General features: G+C 41.2%; 1 protein-coding gene across 1 annotated transcript in view; it reads left to right on the top strand.

The window, feature by feature from the left end:
* The first annotated feature begins 7279 nt into the window (after positions 1-7279).
* AFF3 (ALF transcription elongation factor 3) overlaps positions 7280-23710 on the top strand; it is a 278863-nt gene continuing 262432 nt past the window's right edge. The window contains exons 1-3 of the mRNA XM_075495743.1: positions 7280-7284; positions 7979-8099; positions 13455-14258. Of these exons, the coding sequence (XP_075351858.1) occupies positions 7280-7284; positions 7979-8099; positions 13455-14258 (930 nt within the window). The remainder of the gene's footprint in view (positions 7285-7978; positions 8100-13454; positions 14259-23710) is intronic.

Below are 23710 nucleotides of genomic sequence, written 5' to 3'. Positions count from 1 at the left end.
TGTCAAATAGATTTTTAAAAGGCCAGATTTTTTTCATTATATTTAAAATGTTCAGAACATCCCTAGAAATCATGAAATGATAGGAGTAAATTCAGTTTATTGCAACATTCAGTCTGTAAACTCTTCAGGATAATGCACCAAGACTATATGAATAAATTGCCTACGTGTGCACATCCTCTACAGAGATCAGCCGGACGGCTGATCAAAAAAACCCCTATCGTTTTTGACTAATTATGACTGTAAGGAGCCTAAAGAAGAAGTTTCAAGGAAAAAAAAACACACAAGCTTGGCAGATGATAACTGGAACAGTTTCCCATGCATAAGGATGCCATGGAAAGCAGAAGTCATTGTGGAGAAAAACAGACAAGTGGGGCGTTGTGTCTGACATCTCTGGCAGGGAAGCAACGTAAGAAGAAACTGGATCAGATACAGCCATCACCAAGTTAGGTAAGGCTGTGTGTAGCAGCCCAGGGAATTCAGCAGCGTTAGGTTAGGCAGAAAAAAAGGTTCCTTATTGATCCCCTCAGCTGTTGTATTTTTGAATTACAACATAAAAGTAACATTAGCAAAATCAAATGAAAGGGCTTCACTGTGCTTTGTCTGGTTTGTGCTCTTCAGTCTTGGTGGTTTTTTTCTCTCCACTTGGAAAATATGTATGAGGATACAAAAGGAATACTTTTCCCTCTCTCATCTACAGTGTATGTTTCTTGACAGCCAAGATCTCCATTTAATTTCTGGAGGTTTTAAATATCGTTTTGGATTGTGGAGAAAAAGAAACACCCATTCCAGGTGTAAGATTATTAATAGTGGTGAATTTGTAGCTTATGAATATACTTTCAAACAATATATTGTTAGAGCAGTACAAAATTAAAAGTAATAGTAATGTTCTGTTTCTGGCTTGGCTCAGTGGCGTTATTAGATCTTCATCCATCTTAGGTATTTTTGCCAGCAGTTTTAGGGTTATAAAAAGAGAGCACCAGCACTTCATAGCAAAAAGAAAATAGAATATAGAATTACCCATTAATCCTGAATGGTGAATTTTTGGATACCCGTGTATACTATAGGTATGGACTGGTAGATTTTTGCAATGTGATGAAGTTATTTTTCCTGAAACTGAAAAAAAAAAATTGGAATTATGTCTCAATTTCTCTCATTGGGCAAAACTTCACCGAGGGAAGAAAACGTGCATGTTTTGTCTGTAGCGGAGCTGGAAGAGGTGCTCTTGTACAAGCAGATGTTGAACTAAATTGGATTTTTTTTTAATGTTCCTCTGTTGTGATGTTTACTGCTCTGACTCAAAAACCTAGATCCCAGTCTCAGTTGCAACCCTAGGTTTTCTCAATATTTCAATACGTATTTAAAATTCGGTCAGGTCGCATGCAAAGCGCTCGCATTTTGTGAATGTCAGATGTGAGCGCCTGTAAGATAACAACTGCACCCACCATTAGTCTTTCCTTGGTTTCCTTCCAGTTGCCCAGCGTGAGCCTTCAGAAGACCTGCCTCGAATGCTCAGATGCTGATTTTGCAGATATGATATGCATCCGTTTGGTGGATGCGATATATCTGCCCCTGCAAATACAGCTCCCCGTTTTGGACTCGGAATTTCCAGGCAGATAATTAAAGCAATCTTGCACCTTCCAGCCCACACCTGCCACCGCGCAAGCAGCCGGCCCAGCTCAGCTCCCCCTGATCATATTCATGTTTGGATGGAAGTGTTTCATGGTTAATACAAATCATAAACAGGCTGTAAAAGCTGAAGCGTCAATGAATCCTAGCTTTAAAATTGCTGGAAGCTAAAGTTTTAAAACTGATACTGCAAAGTGAAAAATGAAATTTAACCAGGCATTTTGGTGAAGGAAAAATAATTTATTGGATGTAAGATGAAAAGCTGTGAGAGTAAACATCAATCTCATCTTAGACACATGTCATTGATTGATGTTTGCTCTGTGCTGCTGCCTGGAGGTAAACTCTTTGAAATAGCAAAGTAGGTACTTTATCTGTCTGTGGATAGGAGCACAGTTTGTTAAGTTACTGCTTTTTTGAGACCCTGCTACATCTTTATGTTCAATCAAAGTGAAAACAGTAAATCAGAGTAATTGCTTTACCCCACGGCATTCCTGTTTGTAAATGGGAAAAAATACTGTAAAAATCCTCAAATTAACTTCTGCTGTTTAAGCTAGATAAAAAAGTCTAAAAAAGTCAGTTGCAACCTAGGAAGGTATTTTATTCATTACGCCACTTGTTCATCAAAGGCAGCCCCTTTGTTATAAGCGAACCGATAGTTCAAATGTCGTTAGGGAAAACATTTAATGCTCCAAAAGGTAAGGCTGCCCTATCTAAGAGCTCCCCATAACCCATTAGCAACTAGTTCCCAAACAGGCATTGTTTATACTTAGCTGAAAATGAAACTTGTACCAAGAAATTGGCCAGCAAAAACCATGGACATGAACAGTGAGACAGAAAACAGGCATTAAATGATAGCACTTCCATGTTAAGCACAGCAATTCAGCAAGCAAAATAACCTGAATTGTTGTAATTAAATTGTCAGAATTAAGACTGTTTCCTAAAAATGTTTGGGGCTATTGCCTTTACAGGGTCTCAGGCTGGTTAGTCCTTTTGTGTTTTAAAATATTGCAGAGATACAGGAATGACGGCACATTTAAATTCAGAACCCAATTTCCATTCTGAATTCAGTTTCATAATCACTGTCCTGCATCAGGGTTCCACTGTTGTTTTATTGTGTTGTATAAGTTTTTCCCTGGAGTTACTCTATTTAGCTACTTTGGCATAAATGTGGTAATTCACGGGAGAATTAGACTATTAAATATTTAAGAAAATGTCCTCGCTTCAGCCTGAAATTTAGTATATTGACTTGTGTGCCAGATTACAATTTGTGGGGAAATGTTGAGAATAATCAGTAAACCATTTAAAAATTTATTTTCTTGAAATATTGCCTGTTTTTCATGGTTTTGAAGCAGTTCCAACTTTGTTCATAATTCAGAAATGACCGTGTGCTCAAATTTAATTTCAAAGATATATGTGTCCTCACAGAAAACTTGTTCACGGGTCTAGTTTTGTTCTTGAAACGCATGTATCTTTTAGTCACTTACGGCGTGGGTTGTGTTTTCGGGGGGTTTTTTGTTTGTTTGTTTGGAACATGGTCGGCTCTGTACGCTCCCAGGAGATATTCGGGGACTCCACCTGGCAGCCTGGGGATGGCTTCATTTCCATGATGCTGGGAGCGGGTGTTACGGTCTGCCGGCGTTTTGTATTGAGCCTCTTAAGCTGATTATGGAAGAAGAAGGGTCCGTTTGGGCACAAATGGGGAAGTCGACAAAATCTGGGAAAGAAGTTCAGCCCTTGCAAATGGTACCTAGGTCTTCCCTAGCAAAGGCCTGCCAAAAACTCTGTTTTTGCCAATTTAAGAAATCATCGCATGTTAGCGTGAGGCGTCAGCTCTGCTTTTGTTATCAATATGTCTAGACTTCAGGTTCTGAAAGTTTTGTTCCAAGTGCCACGCGTAGCTGCTGGGGTGAAGGGGATCAGCCTCCTGGGTCAAAAACATTAACTACAAATAAACAAGGTACTCCTGCTAATCCTGTATCACAATATGTATGTGCGTGGGGAGGTAGGAGGAAGGGGTGTGTGTGAGGGGGTGTTGCAAACACACGACGCAGGGAATAATGAACTAAATCTTTGGACTGGAAAATTATATTGGAAGGTCTGGAAAGGCAAAGGCGAGATTGCAGGTTACTGTAAACTATAACGAGTTCAGTAATTGTCACCAGGTGTGTGTATACGTGCGGTAACACCTTCCTCTGTCGTGCCGGTGGGGCAGCCTGAGTCACTGTCCCCTTCCTTTGCCAGAAGATAAACTGGTGTGGGGCAAGGGGAGCACCAGCAATCTTGCCCTCAATTTACCTCCCCGTGTCTTTTACAGCCTCAAAGATGCCAGCTGTTAAGAGGATGGTGATCTCGTAGCAAAATAACGGTATCCTTCCTGAATGTCCCCTTGGTGATGCAGCAATTTTGTGGTTTCTGAAAAGGTCAAGCAGGATCGTTAATGCACACCGTACGTCTGCGAAGGTGTGGAATTCCTCAGTGAAGGCGCAGTGCTTTAGTTTGTGGAAAAGGATATCTTCCTCTGAATTTAAAACTTGGCCGTTCCCTAAAACTGAAGGAGAGGAAAATATATTGGTGCATTGTCTCCACCCAGTTCATCATGGAGAGTAGACCTTTTTATTTGAGTCGTTCCAAGTAGTGATGTCTGAGGGAGGTAAATTGAGTCAGAAATAGTGTATTTAAAAAAAAAACAGGAAAGAAAGAAAAGGAGACTCTTCAACACTTAAAACTTTAGGCTTTTTATATGATTGCTTTCAGCCTAGCCTGAGACTACATAACTCTTTGGACTTTGTAGGAGATTAAATCCAGTCCCAGGTTTTTCAGGGAAGGTTATTGCTCTGCTCCTAGGCTGTCCCCTGAGCCGTCTCTGTCTGTTTCTAATTAAGGACTAAAGGAAGCGGTTCCTTCTGCTATCAGGAGTAGCGTGAAGAAAGCTATGAGCGTTTCTGTCAGTACCGTGGGGAGGCCGGTGCTGCCGCCGCCCTCCCGTCAGGCACCAGCGCACCTGGGCTCTCCTCTTCAGGCTGCTCTCATGGGGAGACATGCGCACCTAGCGCACGGCCAAAGAGTGGGTAGCCATCAAGGTAATCTTCCAAAAGTTATCACAGCAGACCGAAATGGATTAAACATACCTACTCCGATCCGTTGGAATGCTGATCTGCAAAATAGCTGGGAGTGAAATTATTCGAAGTATCCTAGAAGAAGCAGAGAAGGTAGGGCTGCTGTGACCGTGTGGTGGTGATGGTGTGCTGAAAGTGCTTTGAGCCCGAGACACTGGTATTTAGACATAATTCATTGGTAAGTCCACTATGTCTCTTGGCAGATCTTAGGGCTGAGGTAAATCAAAGTGTGGTTTTAAAGCGGTGTGCTAAATTTGAGATAGTGTCATTTTTATAATACAACATTTATTCATATATAACTTTAGCAAGTGTTTGACTTGTTACTCATGCTTCAGTTCATGTCCTTTAAGCATGAATTTGAAACAGATGCAGCATTTTAAAAATAACAATATACCATTTTAAAACTATTTAAATTCATCCTTTTGGAGTTTGACCTGTATGAAACAAATATAAATGACACTGACTTTTGAGAGATGGATGGTTACATGTTCTTTCGTTTCCCAGTCTTGCAAATCTACTTCAACATTTTGGCCCATACTAGCAAAACTCTTCATCAATAAACTGATGTGTGAGCGTGCATGTAACACGTATATACACATACATCACCCACATACGCACACATGCCCCAGTGAGGAAAAAATCTTGAGATTTTCATGAACTTGTTCTTCATGGCTTAGCTATGGAAAAGACATGCACTGTAAATGATTAAAAAGGTGCATCCACATTTGGGATTGTTTTAAATTACAAATTTTAAAAAAAGAAAGAAGGAAGAAAACTATTGAAAATAATCTTTTTCCATTAACTGAAGTGTTTGCAATAAAGACAATTATAGCAGTTGGCAGTATTCTCCTCAAACCAAAATAAATAAATACATTTGGTGACATACGTTCAAGGAAATGTGATTGTTGCAATGTTCATGCAAATAAGGGACAGCCTCACATTACCAAAAGAATACAACTCTCAACTTGTAGCTCTTCCTAACTTACTGCTTATAGATGGCTTATTAGACATCGTCACACGGTTTTGCCATTTGCGTAATCATTCTGAATTATTGTAGGTTGTGCATTGCATTGCCAACAGTGAACTTCTCATTCGGAAAGGGGGTTCAGAGGTCTGATGACTTGTATGTCTTCATCAAATATGTCTCCATCAAATAAAGGGATAAAAATGCCCTTCCACTTTAGGAGTATCACACCAGTGCATTTTTAAATTTGTATGAGGCCTAGTGAAGAACGTTGCACTTGTTTACTTCCTAGAAACCGGGTAGAGATCAGTATTATAATTAATCTCAGGGGAGCTGCCCATCTCTATTTGACTGCAGGCTGCAGTCCAAATGCAGAGCATCTCAAAGAGTCAAGAGGTTCTGGATGGGGAAACATTGCTGAGGACGAAGTTGCAGATCCCAGGAAAACCCAACCCAGCAAAGACTATTGAGGGTGGCAGAAAGTCTACTTTAGACACAGAGGTTTTTGTTCCTGATGGGAGTACGCTCAGAGAGCATGATGTAGTAACTGAGGACCATTGCTCATGTAGCAGTAAATGACAACCACTCTGCCTCTGGCCTTGGCAGCGTGTGCAGCAGATGATCTCCGCTCACAGGGATGCTGGCTATCCCCTTCTTCCTTAGAGGAAGGCATTTTCCATGCCCAAAACGCCACCCCTACGATTGCCTCCTCATTACACTGCTTTTCAAAGAGAGGGTGTTGGCATGAATAACATGCATTGCTCATGAAAAATACGGAATAAAACCCCAAAAACCTCAACCTCCTGTAAGTAACAAACTGGTGGTTGGAAGCTGCCTCCAACCTGCTGTACTGAAACGGCGCGTTTCACGCTAAACCCCCGTGTTTGAGAGCCCTGCTCGGTGTTTGGCATCTGCCCTCAGATGCCCTCAGACCCATCAGAAGGGTACTCCGCAGTCCAGTTTGAGTTAGCAGCATTAACAAGTAAACATAAGATTTTGTGTTCGTTTGGTGGCTGCTAAGGCATTGTTTTAAAATACTAATAGCGTCTAACATACCCTATGTATTTTAAGCTCTCTCAAGTCTTGAATTGGAATCAGATAGCTGTTGGCCTTTTGACTGCCTTGCCTGAGGCATACTAGGTAGCATCACGTGGGTAGCCGATGCAACATATGTTTTGTTAACTGGGAAGCTGGTTAGCAAGACAACTTTTTTCTTATTAACACATGGTGCACTTACATGACATTAATATATATTTCTGCTTTACAGATTTACAGTGCCAGAAGAAAGGCATTAGCTGAGCTAAGCAAAATAGGCAATCAGCATACTCGTCACATTGTCCTGAAATAACACGTAAACCTTATTAGTCACATTGGTTTCCTTTGTGAGGAGAATAAAACGTAACAGACTGAAATGTGCAAACCTGTGGTGTTCTGTGGAAATTCAGGGAAAGGATTCTCTGGTTTATGTTGTCATGCATTAAACTAGAATTCTGGAAAAAAAAGTTCATTTTTATTCTGGATGTCTATATTGGAGCCAGACTAGTTCATTTCTAAAAATTAATACTGTTGTGTAATGCAGTGATTTTACTCTCTCTCCAGCCACACTCTACCAGCCATACATTCACTATCGTGCCAGTATTCATTTATTCATGCTCTGAAGTTGTGATAGTGTCAAATCCATCAGAAAGAGGGATTGTTTCAGTAGTAGTTTCACGACTTGGCTGATTAACAGAGATCAGAAGAAGCAGCCTAACTGTGGAAACCACTACAGCATGTAGTTTTAACAGCTCTTTAGGGAGCTAGTTAATGAAAGAATCACTACAGAAACACATCCATGTGAAAAAAGGAGCATTCTCATACAACACTCAGAGGATATGTCATAAGTGGAAATATGTTCATAATTTCTATTTACTCATAGCTGTAATTACCATCTGCCTTAAGAGTACTTTCAGTCTTTGTCAAAGTTGCTTAGATATTTCCTTTGTCACATTTCAAGCAGAGAAGTTCTGCACAGACTAGATCCTGCCCTGTGATTTCTTTTTTATTCTTCTGTAAGAATTTAATTATCTATTCTCTGTGTGAAGAAAGCAACAGCATTCCCAGAGACCTGAGCCTCCCCAGCCTGCTTGGACTGGCATTCATCTGATTCATGTTCTTGCTTATTTTTGCCATCTGTCTGCAAACCAGAGTTCTTCACTTTTAAATTCACACTGGTTTATATGTTGCCTGCTAACTTTTAACTCTTAAAAAGCTATTCCTCTTTTTCCTGCAGTGTCTACGAGCCAGATAGAAACGTGCTGCGAAGGAAAGAATGGGAAAGGAGAAATCAGGAGGCCCAGCAGGAGGATGGCGTGTTTAACACAAGTTACTCCCTCTTCAGTGAACCGTACAAGGTAGATGCTTCCCAGCTGGGTGGCGATTTATTTATTTATTTATTTATTCCACAGTACAAAAACACAGCCTGCAGAAGGCGTTGTCCAGGTTTCGGCACCCTCCCACAAGTACTAGCCTCACAAAATTTGCAGAGAACATTTACGGTTCACTGAGAATTGGATTTTATATATATTTTTTAATACATATATATATATATATATATAAGCTTCTTATAATGTTCAGCAGCACATGAGAATGAAATAAACTAGAAATATCCTAACAATATTTGAGGTGGAATTAAAACTAGGAGGCGAAGGTGACGGTGCCCTGTTTTTGCAAGGCTTAGAAGAAAACAATTGTGTTAGAATTGTGTGTGAAGGTCAAGCAATACAGTAAACATTGTGCTCTGGCCAAGGTTAATGCAATGAAATATCTCGGTGTTTGAGTTTTTTTTTTTTTTCCTATAAGCATTACCAACAAAATTTGTCTGCTAGACATGTTTTGCCCTCAGCAAAGGCAGAAGTAACTTATGAGTCTCAACTCCCTGCTTTATTCCTGGTGGTAACAGTGCTGTGATGAGGCTCAACCGTCTCTCCCCACTCCCTGTTAGAAGGGTCAACCAGGATGTTCTGCACTTTGCAGAAGCCTGAAAACCAAGCCCTTGTGAACAGGACCAGAGAGAGGTATCCCACAGGGGCTGCTCCTCTCCCCCAGCTAACCCAGTGACTTTGCCTGCGTGCATCAAAGCATCATCGTGCATCATCTACTGTGCCCTTCTGGTAACGTCCAAGTTACTGTTACAACCACCATGTGGTGAAACCTTTCCCTCCATGCTGCGTCACTTGTCCTTGATGCTTTGGGTGCTTTAGTGCCTCTTCCCAGGAGTCCTATTTGGGACCTGGCACTTGGCCTCTGCACCTGACTTCCATGCTTCTGTGTTTCTGCCCGTGCTCCAGGGTCAGCTTTTAGCTTGCTGTTCTTCCAGATTGTTGTTTGTTTCTAGTCCCTAATAAAAAAGAAAGATCTACCACTTTCAAACCATGTCCCTTGACAGAAGACAGCTCTGTCTGCCTTGAAGCTGACCTCCAGCTGCCCAAATTTCAGATTCATTACAAGGGCGTTTAGAAACCATGGGAAATGTCTTGAACTCCTCAAGGCTCTACTTGAAAAAGTCTACTGTGAGACCAAGCAAGGGCTAATCCGTGGAAAAAAGCCTGAAATGCTTAAGTCAGCTGTGTCTTGGCATTTCGTGAGGGCTCTGCTGCAATGAGGACTTAATAATTGGATCTACATCTGGTAGATCCAATCAAATAGACCCCTCACAAAAAGGACCTTTTTGCTGGGTCCCTGATACCGTTTTGTCTGTGGTACCTAAAGTTGGTAATACTGAAGCTCAAATCACTTATAAAAGTGGTATAGTTGGAATATTTTGTGCACTTTTGTATTACCTATGTGCCAACGTACTGACTGTCATGGCACAGACTTCATGTATCATGGACACACCAGTAGTTTCTGAGTTATGATGTCTGAAGGCACCTCTATGCAACCACAGTATAATTCTATCAACTTTAATAGGAGTGGATGAAAAATTACTGCTGTCTCTAGAAGCAGAGAGGATACTGAGTGGGTATCCTAAGGGGAGGTCAGAATAATGGCTCCATCCATGCTTCTTCTCTTTAAACATTATGTCCCTATTTTGGACAAGCGTGTAAAGAAGGTGCTGCAGAAATACATCCTACAGCTGCCTTTGTCAAGGAAACATGGAGAAAGGCAAAGCCCAGGACAGCAGTATAACTCACCCACAGCTCTGTTGGTGTGACGGTCACAGCTGCTTGGGATGGCCGGTCATTCTGACAGTATTGGAGATCAAAACTTCAGCAGTGGCGTACTCTGAATGTCATGTGTACGCTGTCAATGGACCATTGCTCTGTCTGAACTCATCCAAGCATTTGTGGACCTTCAGTGTGGGGGTGCAGAGCTGTGGCTTGGACTTTTTGATCTTACCGTGGAGAGAGGCTGACTGCAAAAGAGGAAACCTTTCTGTGAAGGCAAAGCTGAAACCCACTCTTACTGTCTTTAAAGATCATGTTCAAGTTTTAGGTGTTTCCAGAGGGGAATGAAGTTACAGGAGATATTCACTGCAAGCTCTGATTAAATTCAGTATTCCTCTGCACAGCTTGAGAAACATGAGCTAAAGCCAAAGGATTTGCCATTCAGAAGGCCATATCTGAAAATCAAAGGCAAACTGGAAATCTCTTAAATCTTATGTCCTCTCTCACCTTGACATGTATCACTACTCCTGTAACATCAGATTTTCTGAAAAATCCTGACTCTTCGGGTTGCCCCTTATCCTGTTCAAAGTATCCATAGCAACCCTTTATGAAGGATTACAGGAAATCCAGTATCTTTTACTTAAAATGTCTTTTACAGGGGGTAAAAAGTGGGAGTTTCATTCCAGATATTTCCTGGACAGAATACCTTGCCTCATTAACCATATCAGTATTTTTAATGAAGAAAAAAATTCTGATGACCTTCCATGCAACCATCAGGTTTATTTTTAGAAGTGTCGAATCTTGCAGTCTTCAAATGCATGGATACATCTTGCATTGCGGAAGAGTATCAGAGCACTCTAAGTTAGAAATGTTTGCACAGAATGCTTTTCCTACTTACTCATTTTGTGATCATGTTTTCTCTATGTGAATCATTAATAAGGCCAGCAATATTTCACAGCAAATAGTAGGACAAACTGTTACATCTAAAGCTCATAACAAGTTACCTCAGATCTCATCTTGTTCCCAAAAGGATGTAGGTGAACTCTTCTGGATGAGATCAGCTCAACACAAAATCTTCTCACCTCAGGTTGTCCCCAGTGTATCCAGAAGGAATGAACAACACCGACCAGTTGCCAGCATGTGCTGTGGTACAGGCATTAGATTGGTTTGCTGCAATTATTCTTGTGGTTATCTGGGACCTTTCAATACGAGGTGCCTCTGTGTGACCTTCACATCACATCCATATAGAAGACAATCTGCTGACTTCTCTGGGCTAGTGATAGTCTACAGATAATCTGAAATTAGGCTTTTATTTACTTCCCATCCAAATAGCAGCCATCAGAAAGAATGGACCTTCTGTTAGGGAAGTTGGACTTTCCAGGGGCAAAACTTGCACATAAATTCTCTCACGTTCATGGACCTAGAGGCAGCTGGGTGGAGAGCTGCCCCACAAGCTGTCTGTGCTGTAGGAGACTTGTGGGTGTCAGGAGCCCTGTTCCATTTGGTGGTCCTTGTCACCATGCTCCTGGCAGGGAAGGAAACCTCACACACACAGGCTGGCTGAATCAGGCTGGGTGCAGGTCCAAGGGAAGATCTCCCTCCCTAAAGGGAAGCTGGAAACACATCTCTCTACAAGGTATTTACACGAGGTGTTGGATCCACTGGAAGCATAGAAGAGATCCACTGGGTAAAAGGAAAATTTTCTGTGCCTTCCGGAAAGTAATTCTTCTGGTCAAGACGATGCCCAAATGTAGAAACCATTTCATTGACCCCAGGAGACACATGAGTGTATCTCCAACCTTCTTTTTTTTTCAGATGTATGTGATGCTTCCCACTTTTGAAGCCTTGTTAATAGTTTCCTCTTCTTTAGGACATCGATATGATTCCTGTGAAGCGAAGGAGCACCCTTTTTTTAAGCCACTCGCCATCTGTGAATTAACGCTTCGTATTTCTTTTCATAGCAGGTTATCATCCTTGTGACAATAGCTGCATATGCAGAGAGAAGATCAGGCTGTAGTGGTTGAGCCATTTTATTCCAAGTTTGCAAAGCAATGTTTCGGAGGCAAGACTTTTCAGTTTTTCCCTTCCCACTTCCCTTCAATATATTTTATTGATATATATTCAGCTCCGTTAGTATTGTAATAAATGCATATCAGAAAGCTAGCTGTAATGTATTTTATGTAGTTACAAGGTAGTGTCCTTGAAATTTGAGGGGACAAGTTTCAAGCAAGACAGGACTGCTTCTACTGTCTGACTTAGGAATGCTTCCACTGTAGTCCTCTGAAAGGTAGCATATGGCAATCACTGCACTCATTTACCAGGCATTTTTGCTTGGATTCAGGTTTTTTAATAGGAAACCCTAGAAAAAAGATTCTGAACTAGGGGAGTTTCCCTTACATTTTTTGTTTGAGTGACTTAATCTTATTTGAAGGCTTAAAAACAAAAATACCCCCAATTTTCCAGAGTAACTGATGCTGCTGCTACATCTTTTGTATTTTCTATATAACTGTAAGGGGGTCTTCTCCACTCCCTTTACTCCCTTCTTTCTGTTTTCCTCTAAAACAGAGAGTCTTGAGATGAAAGCTTGGCCTTCTGAAGCCAATGGGAGTTTTCCCATCCAGATCCCATGGCTGGAAGAGAGAAAGGAGACCACCACTGCCTCATTACTGTCTTCCTCTGAAAACGTAAAGCAAAGAACATCACACACCTGAATCTTGGCAGGGTTCAGAAAAATCTCTGCTGCATAAATGCTAATGATACACCCTTTTGCTTACAGTGGCTTTTTAAAGCAAGAGTTTTCAGTCTTTTCCAGTATGTTTTATTTGCTTGTTTTATTGCTTTGTGGAGCTTCTGCCTTTTCAGTCAGGAAGTAAATGGATGATTTTGAAAACAATGATTAATCTTAAAGGGGAGGGAGGATGGCTGTGTTCCCCCTGCTGCACACAGCAAGCACTGAGCAAATGTGAAGAATGTGGGGGGTTCTGTTCGCCTTTTTTTTTGAAAGAGGAGAGTGCCCTGGAGTGAGCATCCTGTCTGTATTTTCAAAGGCGGCACATAATCATCTGTAGTTTTCCCATTGTCCCACGAGCTGTCTTCAGGTCACCTCAGAGTATTTGGTTGGCTTAGACTGGTGGGTTCATTCAGTGCTTACACTGGATGTTGTGTGGCTTCCCAGATGCCATGTGAAAAATTAGGCAGGCAGAGAAGGAAATTGGGGACGCAGTGTTTTCATTCATGGCTCAAGGAGAGCTTGCACTGGTCTATAGGAAAAGTTTTATCATGGTCAGATTTAATCCAAACCATTCTGTGTAGTTGCAATAATAAATTTTCTAGTTTCCAGGTAATATACTTTAACTACAGCATGATACCAGTGATAGATTTCTTTTTTTATATACTCTAAGGCCCTTTATAGCTTTTCCAGTTCAGGGTAGATTTAAGATGTTGATAAGTGTCTTCAGAGACAATAAGGATTTTCGATTTCATCCCTCAACACCGCTGCTGAATAAGGCAGTGCTACTTCAGTAAGGATTTCAGCAGAAGCATGCAGGGAATTTTGTTTTTCTTACGTTGACTGTTGCAGAACACTCGATTTTTGTTTTGCAGACTAACAAGGGGGATGAGCTCTCAAATCGCATCCAGAATACGCTGGGCAACTATGATGAAATGAAAGACTTGTTAACTGACCGATCAAACCAGAGCCACCTTGTTGGGGTTCCAAAACCTGGGGTTCCTCAGACATCTCTCCCCAAGCCTGATGAACATCTTATTGCAGACTCAAGACCATCGCCTCCTCCTCCCATTTCCAGCACTACTTCTTCCACACCAGCAGCCCTATCTGCCCAGCAGAGCAAAAGTGCCACAATGGGTTGGCAGAAGGCTGGGCACAATGCCGCTTCGGATGGCCAGCAGAGAGCGAGCAAGCATGGGCACCGGTCGCTGGAGTCACACAAGGGTGACTTCAAACTGACGAACCAAAAATCCAGTCTGGAGAAACTAAAACGCTATGCATCGAGTCCAACCTCCTCCTCCTCTTCTTCCAATACTGCCCAGCAAAGCTCACTGAGGGCCACGCTAGGAGACAACGTCAACAGAGTGCAGCAGCCGGCAAAGCTCAATTGTAGCTCGGAAGGAGGAGCTCAAGCGCAAGAGAGGCCAGCAAAGCATGGTGGCGGGCACTGTGTCCAAAACTTCCCACCCTCTCTTGCTTCGAAGCCCAGTCTGGTTCAGCAGAAACCAACAGCTTATGTAAGGCCAATGGACGGTCAAGACCAGGCTCCTGATGAGTCTCCAAAGCTGAAGTTACCAGCAGAGACGACCAAGTCGTATAGGGGAGTGCCTTCTAACAAGCCCGATTCGGCCAGGACCAAGTCAAAGATAGCCAAGTTCAGCATTCCTAAGCAAGAAGAGGTAAGTGTTTTTATGCTTTTTATGACATAATCCCTTGGATGGATAGATGATGCCTTAGAGCTGCAGATTGCATCTGTCTCTACACGTTTTTAACATATTAGTTTGCATGTTGAATTTTTTTGTTAACATTGACATAGTATATTGCAAATAGCAGCCTCACAGTAATGTAAAGATATCTCAACAGTGAAATGCTCACTGTCTTCAGGACCATAACACTTCCTACAATGGCACATTTTCTAGTAGTATATATTATTTCACTGACTTTTTTTTCCTGAATGTCCACATAGGAAGTCTGGATATTTTTAATTTGTTGTTGTTGTTAGGCAGGTGTATTACTTATAACCGTTCATATTTCATTGACTTCTTTCTCTTTGGCAATGATTAAATGAAGTGCTTGTGATCAGGAGTTCTGCCATCCTCAACAATGTCAAAGTAGTTTGACTATCTAAATAAATTACTTAAACAATATGAAATTTGTGGAATAGATGAGAATGCAGCAATGAGACTCTCCTTTTAGTTCATACTATCTGTTTCTGTTTCAAACCAATTTCTGAGAAGACTGAGGTTTGCTTCCTAAAGAATCACCATCTGTAGAAACCCAGCCATGCTACAACTATGAGAACATGTCCGAAAGAGCTTCTAGACAACATTTCTGCTATCAGGAGTAGATATGAAAGATTTCTGCTTGTACTTATTTTATGTTATTTCACATTCTGTTTATGCCAGTAGGACACCTTGCTTTATCATTTATGCAGTTTGTGATTTTCTGTTTGATCTTTTTGGATGGGGAGGAAATGGTTGGTTTTGGCAGAATAAAGGGTGATTTTTTTTTCCTAGGTTGTATTCAGAGGCCTGTATGCCAATATAAAGATGGTAACATCATCTTCTTGTGCAAATTGGTAGAGCTCCCATGACTTAAACAATTCATAGTATTTAGAGGACTAAACGGCTCTGGCTGAATCACTATGACTTTCTCAGAGCAGAGACAGGGATTGTTTACTCTTATTTGACAGCTGTGGTGTGTCTTGAGATGTTTTTAGTCTTAACATTTTTGTTTCTGGCATTGTTAAAGGAGAGGAAAAATCTAATTTTTGGTGGAGTTCTCTGGCCTCTTAATGCCTGTTTTTCAGAAATGGAGTTGACTGTTGTATTCCCCCTTTGGTTCGGTTTGGGAAAGAAATCTCTCTGGAAGCAATTACTTCTCTCAGCTCTTTTAGGCATTATACCCATGTGGTTTTTCTCTAAGTTAAAGTTCCATCAGTTCCAAACAACACGTAGGTGATAATGTTGTTCCTGAAAAGGGGTTGTTTTAGGCTCTTAAGCCAGATTTGATAAGCAAATTTAGCATTCACAAACTGCTGTAATTGTACGGATAGATCAGGTAATGGCAGATACTAATATCCATTTAGCTATTATTACCTCTTTCAGACTTGTGCTTCTATCTGCAAGTGGGAAGTATTGTTAGAATTAAAGATGCCTGTGGCAATTGTCTGGATATTTCAAATTTTCCCCCTTTACATGTATGCAATACTCGAAGGACTAGTTTGGAAAGGCATTTTGATAGGCAATCATTTGTTTGTCTGAAATTCAGGATTTACCATTTGCATTCCAAATTCGCCTACCTCAGGAAAGAAAGCTTTCGTTTGTTGTATGTAATCCATGCCGATGCATAAGGGTAAATTTATACTGCAGTTTCTAGACATATAGACATATTTTGAGATTGCTTAGATACTGATGACAATGTAGGCTATGGTAGGAGACAGTGGGCTGCAGGGTAGCTACTAAAGTGTTCACCAACTTCTCACAGATGTTATGGGATGCAGTATTAATGAAACAGTATTTAATAACATAATATAAACATTTAGCTGAAGTTGAAGGAGGTGGACAAAAAACATTGTCTGATAGGTTAAAAAAGAGCTAAGTGATTATAAAAAATGGTGGACAAATTACTTGGAAGAAAAATAGTAGGTATGATAGGTGTTGGGGTTTGAAACTGGAGCTAATGAAAGACAACGTTTAGATCTCATATTTGGAGGTCTGAGAGTCCTGCTGATAAAAGTGCCCAGCTTTTTTTCCTTTATCCTGACACTTCCTTTGTTCTAACATTTTCCATCCCAAGTGGCAGAAGATGAAATTGGTAACCCACTGGTATTGCTACAGGGAGAAATATTGACCAAGACTGAAAGTTTTTTCAGTCAGTGTTGCCTAATCCACCCTCCCTTCAATTTTCAGTCATACTTCTTTTTATTTCAAAATGTTTTTCCATTCTTGTTATTTGTATCATACTTCTCCTAGTACAGTTTTGTAAGAATTTCCATGCATTTTTTAAATTTCTGCTTTCAAACTCATAAAACGTCTCCTTTGCATCAAATGTTCACTGTCCCCTGTTAGGGACAGAAGTTTTAAGCTGCTCTCACCTCAAAATCTGTCATAGTCCTGTGAACATTTACAGGCAAAATGAGGCCTTTCTTGTTCAGGGTGAGGCTAAAGGTGATGGCCAGGAAAGTCCTTGTATCCCTAGTAGCCATGGGAAGAGTAGAGATGCCATATAGCATGATCGTGAGGGAAAGCAGGCTGACAAGTAGGCTACAACAGTGTCCAGGAAGCTATATGGAAACAGAAATGAGAGTGGCAGAAAGCTGCCTAAGAGCAGCCAGGAGAATATGGGAAGTAGGGGAGGGGCAGAGAGCTTGGGGATAAGGTATCTGGAGTGCAGGTGGTGGAATGAAGCTTTATATCTGCTAAAATAAAAGGGGTGAGGCTGAGATGGGCTAGGTAGGGCAGTTAGTGTGCTCCCGGGGTTACTGTAGGCAGCACCATGAGGTGTTGCTGGCTTGTGGTCAGCTTGTTGTCCAACAGGACCCCCAGGTCCTTCCCTGAAGAGCTCATGTCCAAGCCAGTCAGCCCCCAGCCTGTACTGGTGCTGGGGTTATTCCTCCCCCTATTCAGGAGTTTACATTTCCCCTTGTTGAACTTCTTGAGGTTCCTGTCAGCCCATTTCTCTCCAGCCAGTCGAGGTCCCTCTGGATGGCAGCACGACCCTCTGGTGTATCAGCCACTCCTCCCAGTTTTGTATCATCTTCAAACTTGCTGAGGGGTATCATCTTCAAAACTCTGCCTCAACATCCAGGTCATGAATGAAGATGTTAAACAGTATTGGCCCCAGTATTGGCTGTGGGGGTACACCAGTAGTGACTGGCCTCCAGCAAGACTTTGCGCCACTGATCACCACCCTCTGGACCACTTTTATAGCCTTCGCTTTCCGTCTGCAGGCCTAATTTTGTCATTACACATTTTTTTGCTACTTCAGCTCCTAAAATATGTTCATAGTGATACCATGGTCCAAAGCCTATACTTTTCAGATTAGCCTAGACAAGTTCTACAGCTGCTTAGCTGAACTGAAAACTGAACTGCAGAAGGCTGTAAGGGAAAGAGATGCAAACAGGGAAGCAAGATGTGAGTGCAGGGTGTAGGTGTGAGATAAAACATGAGACTCATTGAACGACATTAACTAAGAGGAACATTCAAACGAAGAGGAAAAATTGGGGGGCAGGGGAGAAGCTGCCTAGCCTGACCACGTAGAGAAGTGAATGGTGAGAAATTACCGTTTCCCCAACTCCTGCAGAGTTGGGCACATGAAGTGATGAGCACTTCTGTGTGACATTTCGGTTTTATTTTGAACATCACGTGACTATAGGCAACTTCAAGTTCCACAGAGAAAACCAGGAAACAAGAATATATTGTTAAAAATCTCCTGATTTGCAAGTCCACGCACTAATGCATTCAAGCCGAGTCCTCTGTTTCCATGCACTTGCATTTAGCTTATAGTACTTTCCAGAGTCTATCAGTGTATCTAATACCTATGCACTTTCATTTGTGTTTACCAGTTTGAAGGAATCATCAGTGGAAAAATAAACACATAATGAAACAAAGTTAAGCTTCCCTGTAAGAACTGAAGAATAAGAAGCAATGTCACGCAAAGTATGTGTGTCTTCAGCAGGATACAAAATCCTCTTCTGTACATCCCTTGAGGTTTTCAGAGAAACAGGGCACAAAGTTGGCTGCAGTACAATTATTATTCACTGGGAATAAAATCACTTGAATAGAAATTATAGACCATTACTTTTCAATACATGAAAAAGGTTGATTTTTAATGTCGTTCAATACCCCATTTAATATTTTTAATCAGTTTTGGAAAGACTTCAATATCTTGACACAGACTGAAGCTTATAACTTTTTTCTAATTGTTTTAATGAGAATAACTTGTATAGACCCGTGTGTAGAAAGGTAGCAGTTACTCATTTGGGAGTTTAATCTTTAGGAGCCACGTTCATCAGTGTTAATTAGAATCCATACCCAACCTCCCGGTCCTTCCAAAATTATCATACTGCTCTGCAGAAATGATAGCTCGTCATCTCAAGTACTGCTATTTCACATTTTGAACTACTTAGAAATTATATTGCTGTAAGTAAAAACCCACTGTATTGGATAGAAGGGAAGAGAAATTTGATACCAGGGTATAGAGGAAAAGAGGCAGGAAAATCAAGTGCCTCTCTTTTCTAAAATTTTGTTGAGTGAGACAATAAGAAAAACCTAAGATGGAAAATCATGTTCTTTATACCTGAGTTCTGTTTTTGAATTTCATCTTATAGGCTACATGCTGCTTTTTTATTACCTTGAAGAAGCCTTATCTATTGTCCTTTGTTTACTTCTCTAAGGGTTATGGAGCAAGGAAATCGAGGTTGTATTCAAGAATGACTAGCAGTCTAATGGTAAAAAGGATAGATTTGGTTTTGTTAAATTTGGGAACACATTTATGTGAAATGTAGATAAGGTCATCATGAGGACGCGTTCTTATTCCACTTCACGGAGTACTTACACAACTTCTTCTACAGCAGAAATAATGCACAATAGATTAAATGTTGATTTTTTTATTCATTTTTGCCCTGATCTTACTCAGGCAAATTCCTGTTTGCCTGGATAAGGTACTGTCTGCAGCCATTCTCGTTCGAGTGGCTATATATAGCTATCAGCATCTGGCACACTCGCTAGCAAGTGTTTTTTAAATCTGCAGTCTTTTTTTTCCCTATCAGTTCTACCCCCATATATTCACAGAAAGCAAAAAAACCCCACAACTCCTTCCTCCCCTTCTTCCCTCCCTCTGAAAAACCCCTCCCAAATGTGGACTTAATGTCAGTAATTTGTTCAAACCCAGACTCTTTTAAGGAGAGCTTTGGTGCATAGCACGTATAATAAGTAGTTCCATTCCAGTTTAACATTGAAGGTGGAAGTTCATGTGTGAAAAAACAAGTGCAGCTACATCTCATTTGACAACAGAAGCTCCAGCGTAGACTAAATTGGGAAGACGGTCATGGTCAGTGCGTACTTCCCCTGGAAATACCGCGTATCTGGATCTACAGGAAAGTCGAGGGGAGACAGTGTCTCACAAGGAAGAAAAAGGGTTTAGAGGAGATCTGAGTAAGAGCTTTTCCTCAGAGGCACGACGCCACCTTCCCCTTGCTGCGGCAGAGCCTGTTGAACTGTTGCAGGACTAAGCGTTGAATCCGGGTTTTTCTTCTCTGCTTCCCAGGTGTTCAGTTCTGTCCCAGAAAGGCAGAAACGAGAACAGAAGAGCAGTTGAAGATGCTTTCAGATAAAAAGGGAGGGAGAGATTGAATGCATTAGCAAAAAGGTCCAGACTTCTTCCGGCACTGTTCTAGGACGTGCCCAAAGAGGCTGGAGACATAAGCGCAGAATTAAGTGTGTTGATACTCCTCTACCATTTATCAACTTTATTGAAGAATTGCAGTGCTTGAGAAGCCAGTTAGCAATCACAGCACTCAAGTATTGTAAGTACTGTAAGTATGAGCCAGTTGTAGATGTTTTCTTTCCCAGATGTTCATGGGAACGAGTTAGCAAGCTGCATTTACAAGAAGACACAGCTCAATTCATCCCTGTAATGGTACCACTGACCTTCCCCACAAATAAAGGACGTTTTCCCACGTTAAACAGGAAGAACTGGACAACAAGAGCAGTGTGGTGCAAAGATCCCCGCTAGTCATGGGTTATTCAGGACCTTCAAGTGTGTCTGTGGGAGGGCTGTGTATTACTGCCTGGTTTTATGTAGGAGAGTTCAACAAACTAGGACTGCAAAGAAAGAGTGTATTAAATAGGCAGAGCGGCGTTTGAAACGCTCTTAACAAACACAGCGGAGACCACAATGCGCAAAGATGGATTTTTGGTATAGTTTTCAAATTGTGGCACAAGCCTCTGCCTTTCTCGCGATCTGCAGTCGCCCAGGCACACAGCGACTGTGTGTGCGGGCAGTTTCGTTGAACACAGTGGGCCTAATCTCTCCGGTTATCCTTGCATGGCAGCTCTTGTAGAAGGAAAACACTGTTTAGACACCTTTACTTGCCTTTTAGAGCTCCCTAGTTTTACTGTTTCTACCTTCAGTGAAACTAAGTTTCTTTTCCCTTTTGAATTAAGTATCAAAACCTTTTTCTGGGAAAGCACTAGCTAAACTTATCTATAGGTTTTTGAACATAAAGAATTTATTTACATAGAGCCTAAAGTTTTCTGTATGGACTGCTTACCATATGGTATGTGCTATGCATTTGTTGCTATGGCGAATCACTTGTTGTTCCTCATTGTTTTTCACTGGTCGGATGACTATCATCAGAGAAAAATCTCTTGAAACTGGATGTACACTCATGATTGTCAAGGGAATTCCTTAATGTATGCACCTGCCTTTTTGCAAGTTTTCCCTGAGGTTGTTTTTTTCCAATTATTGAAAAAATATTTTGAGCAGATCGGTGGGGTCTCCCATAAGTCAGATCCTCCCTTTGATAAAACTGGTCTTTCCATCTTTTCAAAAGTTGGAAAAGTAACCACTTTTGGGATAAGGAGAGCTCAATGGTTGTAAGAATATGGTTCATTCTGAGAAAAGTGTATTCCTTGTGGGGTTTTTTTTCGCCCCAGAGTGGATGGTTTGGTTTATGAATCAGCTCTGGAGTCGATACAAAAGTGCATGCATAAAAATGTCCACAACCCTGTATAATTGCTTCTTTAGTTCCTTTTGGTAAGCACTAAAGTTATTGATGAAGGAAATAAGATTTCTAGAACTACAAAAAACAGTTTTTAATTGCACATTTTGTCTGATTTTTTTGAATCCATTGTGGTGCTTATGATGATGATAACTGGATGTAATAAAAATCCTCCCTACCAGAAACAAAGTAGTCTAATAGACCTCGTTTGTGAAATGCGCCTCAGAAGATACATGGCATTGCTATCCCTTTTCCACCTTTGGCCCCATTAACATGGATTGCTCCCAGGCGTGTAAGGGTATTCAGCGCTTGGAGAAAGCGGTCCTTTCCTGGATGTGGCTGCAGGAGCTGGGCGCTGCGGCACGGCGCTCCTGCAAGCACAAGAAGCTGTCCTCAGCGCGAAGTTTCGGCTGAGCATCTCCTCCCCATCTGCTGCGTGGCTCCTTAAACAAAGGAGCGCTTAGAAAGGGTTAGGGTACGGACAGAGAGCGAGGGTGGGCTTGCTGTGGATTTCAGATTACTGGTGAAATACTTAGACGCACTCTGCTTCTCAGACCTGACATTGCACAACACTGGAGCGTTGTGTCAGTGTGCAGTCAGGTGTGGAGCCCAAGCCCTCCTTGCTCCTGCAGAGCAGTTACTAATGCCAACTCACATTCTCCTTTCCAATAATTACAGCAGAGTGGAGCATTTCTGTCTACTCTTTGTCTTCACAGCAGTCGACATGGGATCATGTAAAGGTGGTTTAGGATTTTTTTTGATTTTTTTTTTTTAAATATCCATGAAAAATAGTTTACTGCTTTGTTCTGTAGTTTTCCCAGTCTTTCATGAATCAGAGTGACATGAAACTGTCACCACTGAACACGCTCACGGGGGTCAGTTATGACTGATGAGCGAGGGAACCAAAGGAAAATACAGCGAGCTTCACAGATCGCTGTTAATTCCAGCTAAATAAATAATGCATATGTGCCACTTGATGTATAAGGTTAAAGAGGTCAGACCTCCAGTAATTGTTGTAAATGCATCCAGCCAGGCCAGAAGCAGTTAAATTCTTTATTGTTGGTCACATATTCACTTACAGTAAATGAAGACAAATATACCCTTAAATATCTGCATGTAACATACTTTATTCACCCTGCACGTCGTAAAGTTGTCATTTCCGTAGCACTTCTGAATATGGAAGATCTATCCCTGTGGTATCACAAAATAGCTTCCTAGAAAAGTAATTAACAGAAGGCTTTTTTTTTTTTTTAAGTTCAGAAAAGATAAATAACGTAGGTGTCTGATTTCCTGTCACTCTTGGTTAACTTTGTATGAAAATGGATAGCTTCCAAATTAAAGCAGGCACCGGCCTGTCTGGAGAAGAATGCATCTGGAAAGAAATGTGTACATTACATATTCATGTAGTTCCAAATCTCTTAATTGTATTTTATATATAACAATCGCATGTTCTGAAATATGGTACCTTTTTAACTTCATGAGTTAAAACCAGCATGCCAGAAAGGCTGAGGTTGCTTCTTACAGGGCTTAGGATAAGCATTTCCTTTCCCAAATTCCCTCATACATGCCCCACTCTCTTCCCTCCCCACCAGCGTGTTTCTCTGAGCGATGGAGGCTCGGCGTGAGGTGGCTTTACACCACGTTTTGTTCAGAAGATAAATACACAAAAAGCATTCAGGCCAGTGAGCCACAGGGTAAGGAATATTGAGATCCAACATTTTCTCTCAGAACCAAAAATTGCTATTCATATTCCTCTCCATTTACTGCAAATGGCTGTAAGGGAAGCTTGTGTAGCTAGAAAGAGAGGAAAACCAAGAGTATTTCTTGTTAACTCTTATCACTAACACATGTTTAAGGAGAGAGGGGATTTAAAACTCTCTCTCTGCTTTGTAACTATTTTGAAATGAGTTGTTGAAGATGATGGGGTTTTTTCTTGCACATGCTAGAGATTATTAGTATTCAAATACCAGCAGCGTAAGCTATTAATCAAATTTTGTATTTATTTAAAGCTAGTTGTACAACTGCATCCAGATGCAGAGGCAGGTACAGTTTTATGTGACTGCTACAACCTCTGGACCTGAAGTAGAAAAGGGGAAGACGGCCGCAAGATTACTGATTACAAACATCGTCAAAACCAATATTAATACAAAGTGTATAGAATGGCCGTGATTTGGCAGTCATGCATTATTTTCTAAGAGGTCTTTTCCGATTTTAATTACAATCTCAGGGACATCTGATACAAGAAAACATATTATCAGAGACATCTGATACAAGAAAACATATTAGCTGGTTAATTTCTGATTTCATGGAAGTAGCAGTCCAGAGTGGAAGTATGCTCTGTAGAAAAAAGGCATGGGATGGAGGACCACATGCAATGTGAGAGGGACGGTCTGACAAATGCTGTAA

The sequence above is a fragment of the Mycteria americana genome, chromosome 1 (genome assembly GCF_035582795.1).
Source record: "Mycteria americana isolate JAX WOST 10 ecotype Jacksonville Zoo and Gardens chromosome 1, USCA_MyAme_1.0, whole genome shotgun sequence".
NCBI classification, from domain to species: domain Eukaryota; kingdom Metazoa; phylum Chordata; class Aves; order Ciconiiformes; family Ciconiidae; genus Mycteria; species Mycteria americana.
Note: the sequence above shows the minus strand (reverse complement) of the source record. Positions and strands in the feature narration are given on the sequence as shown.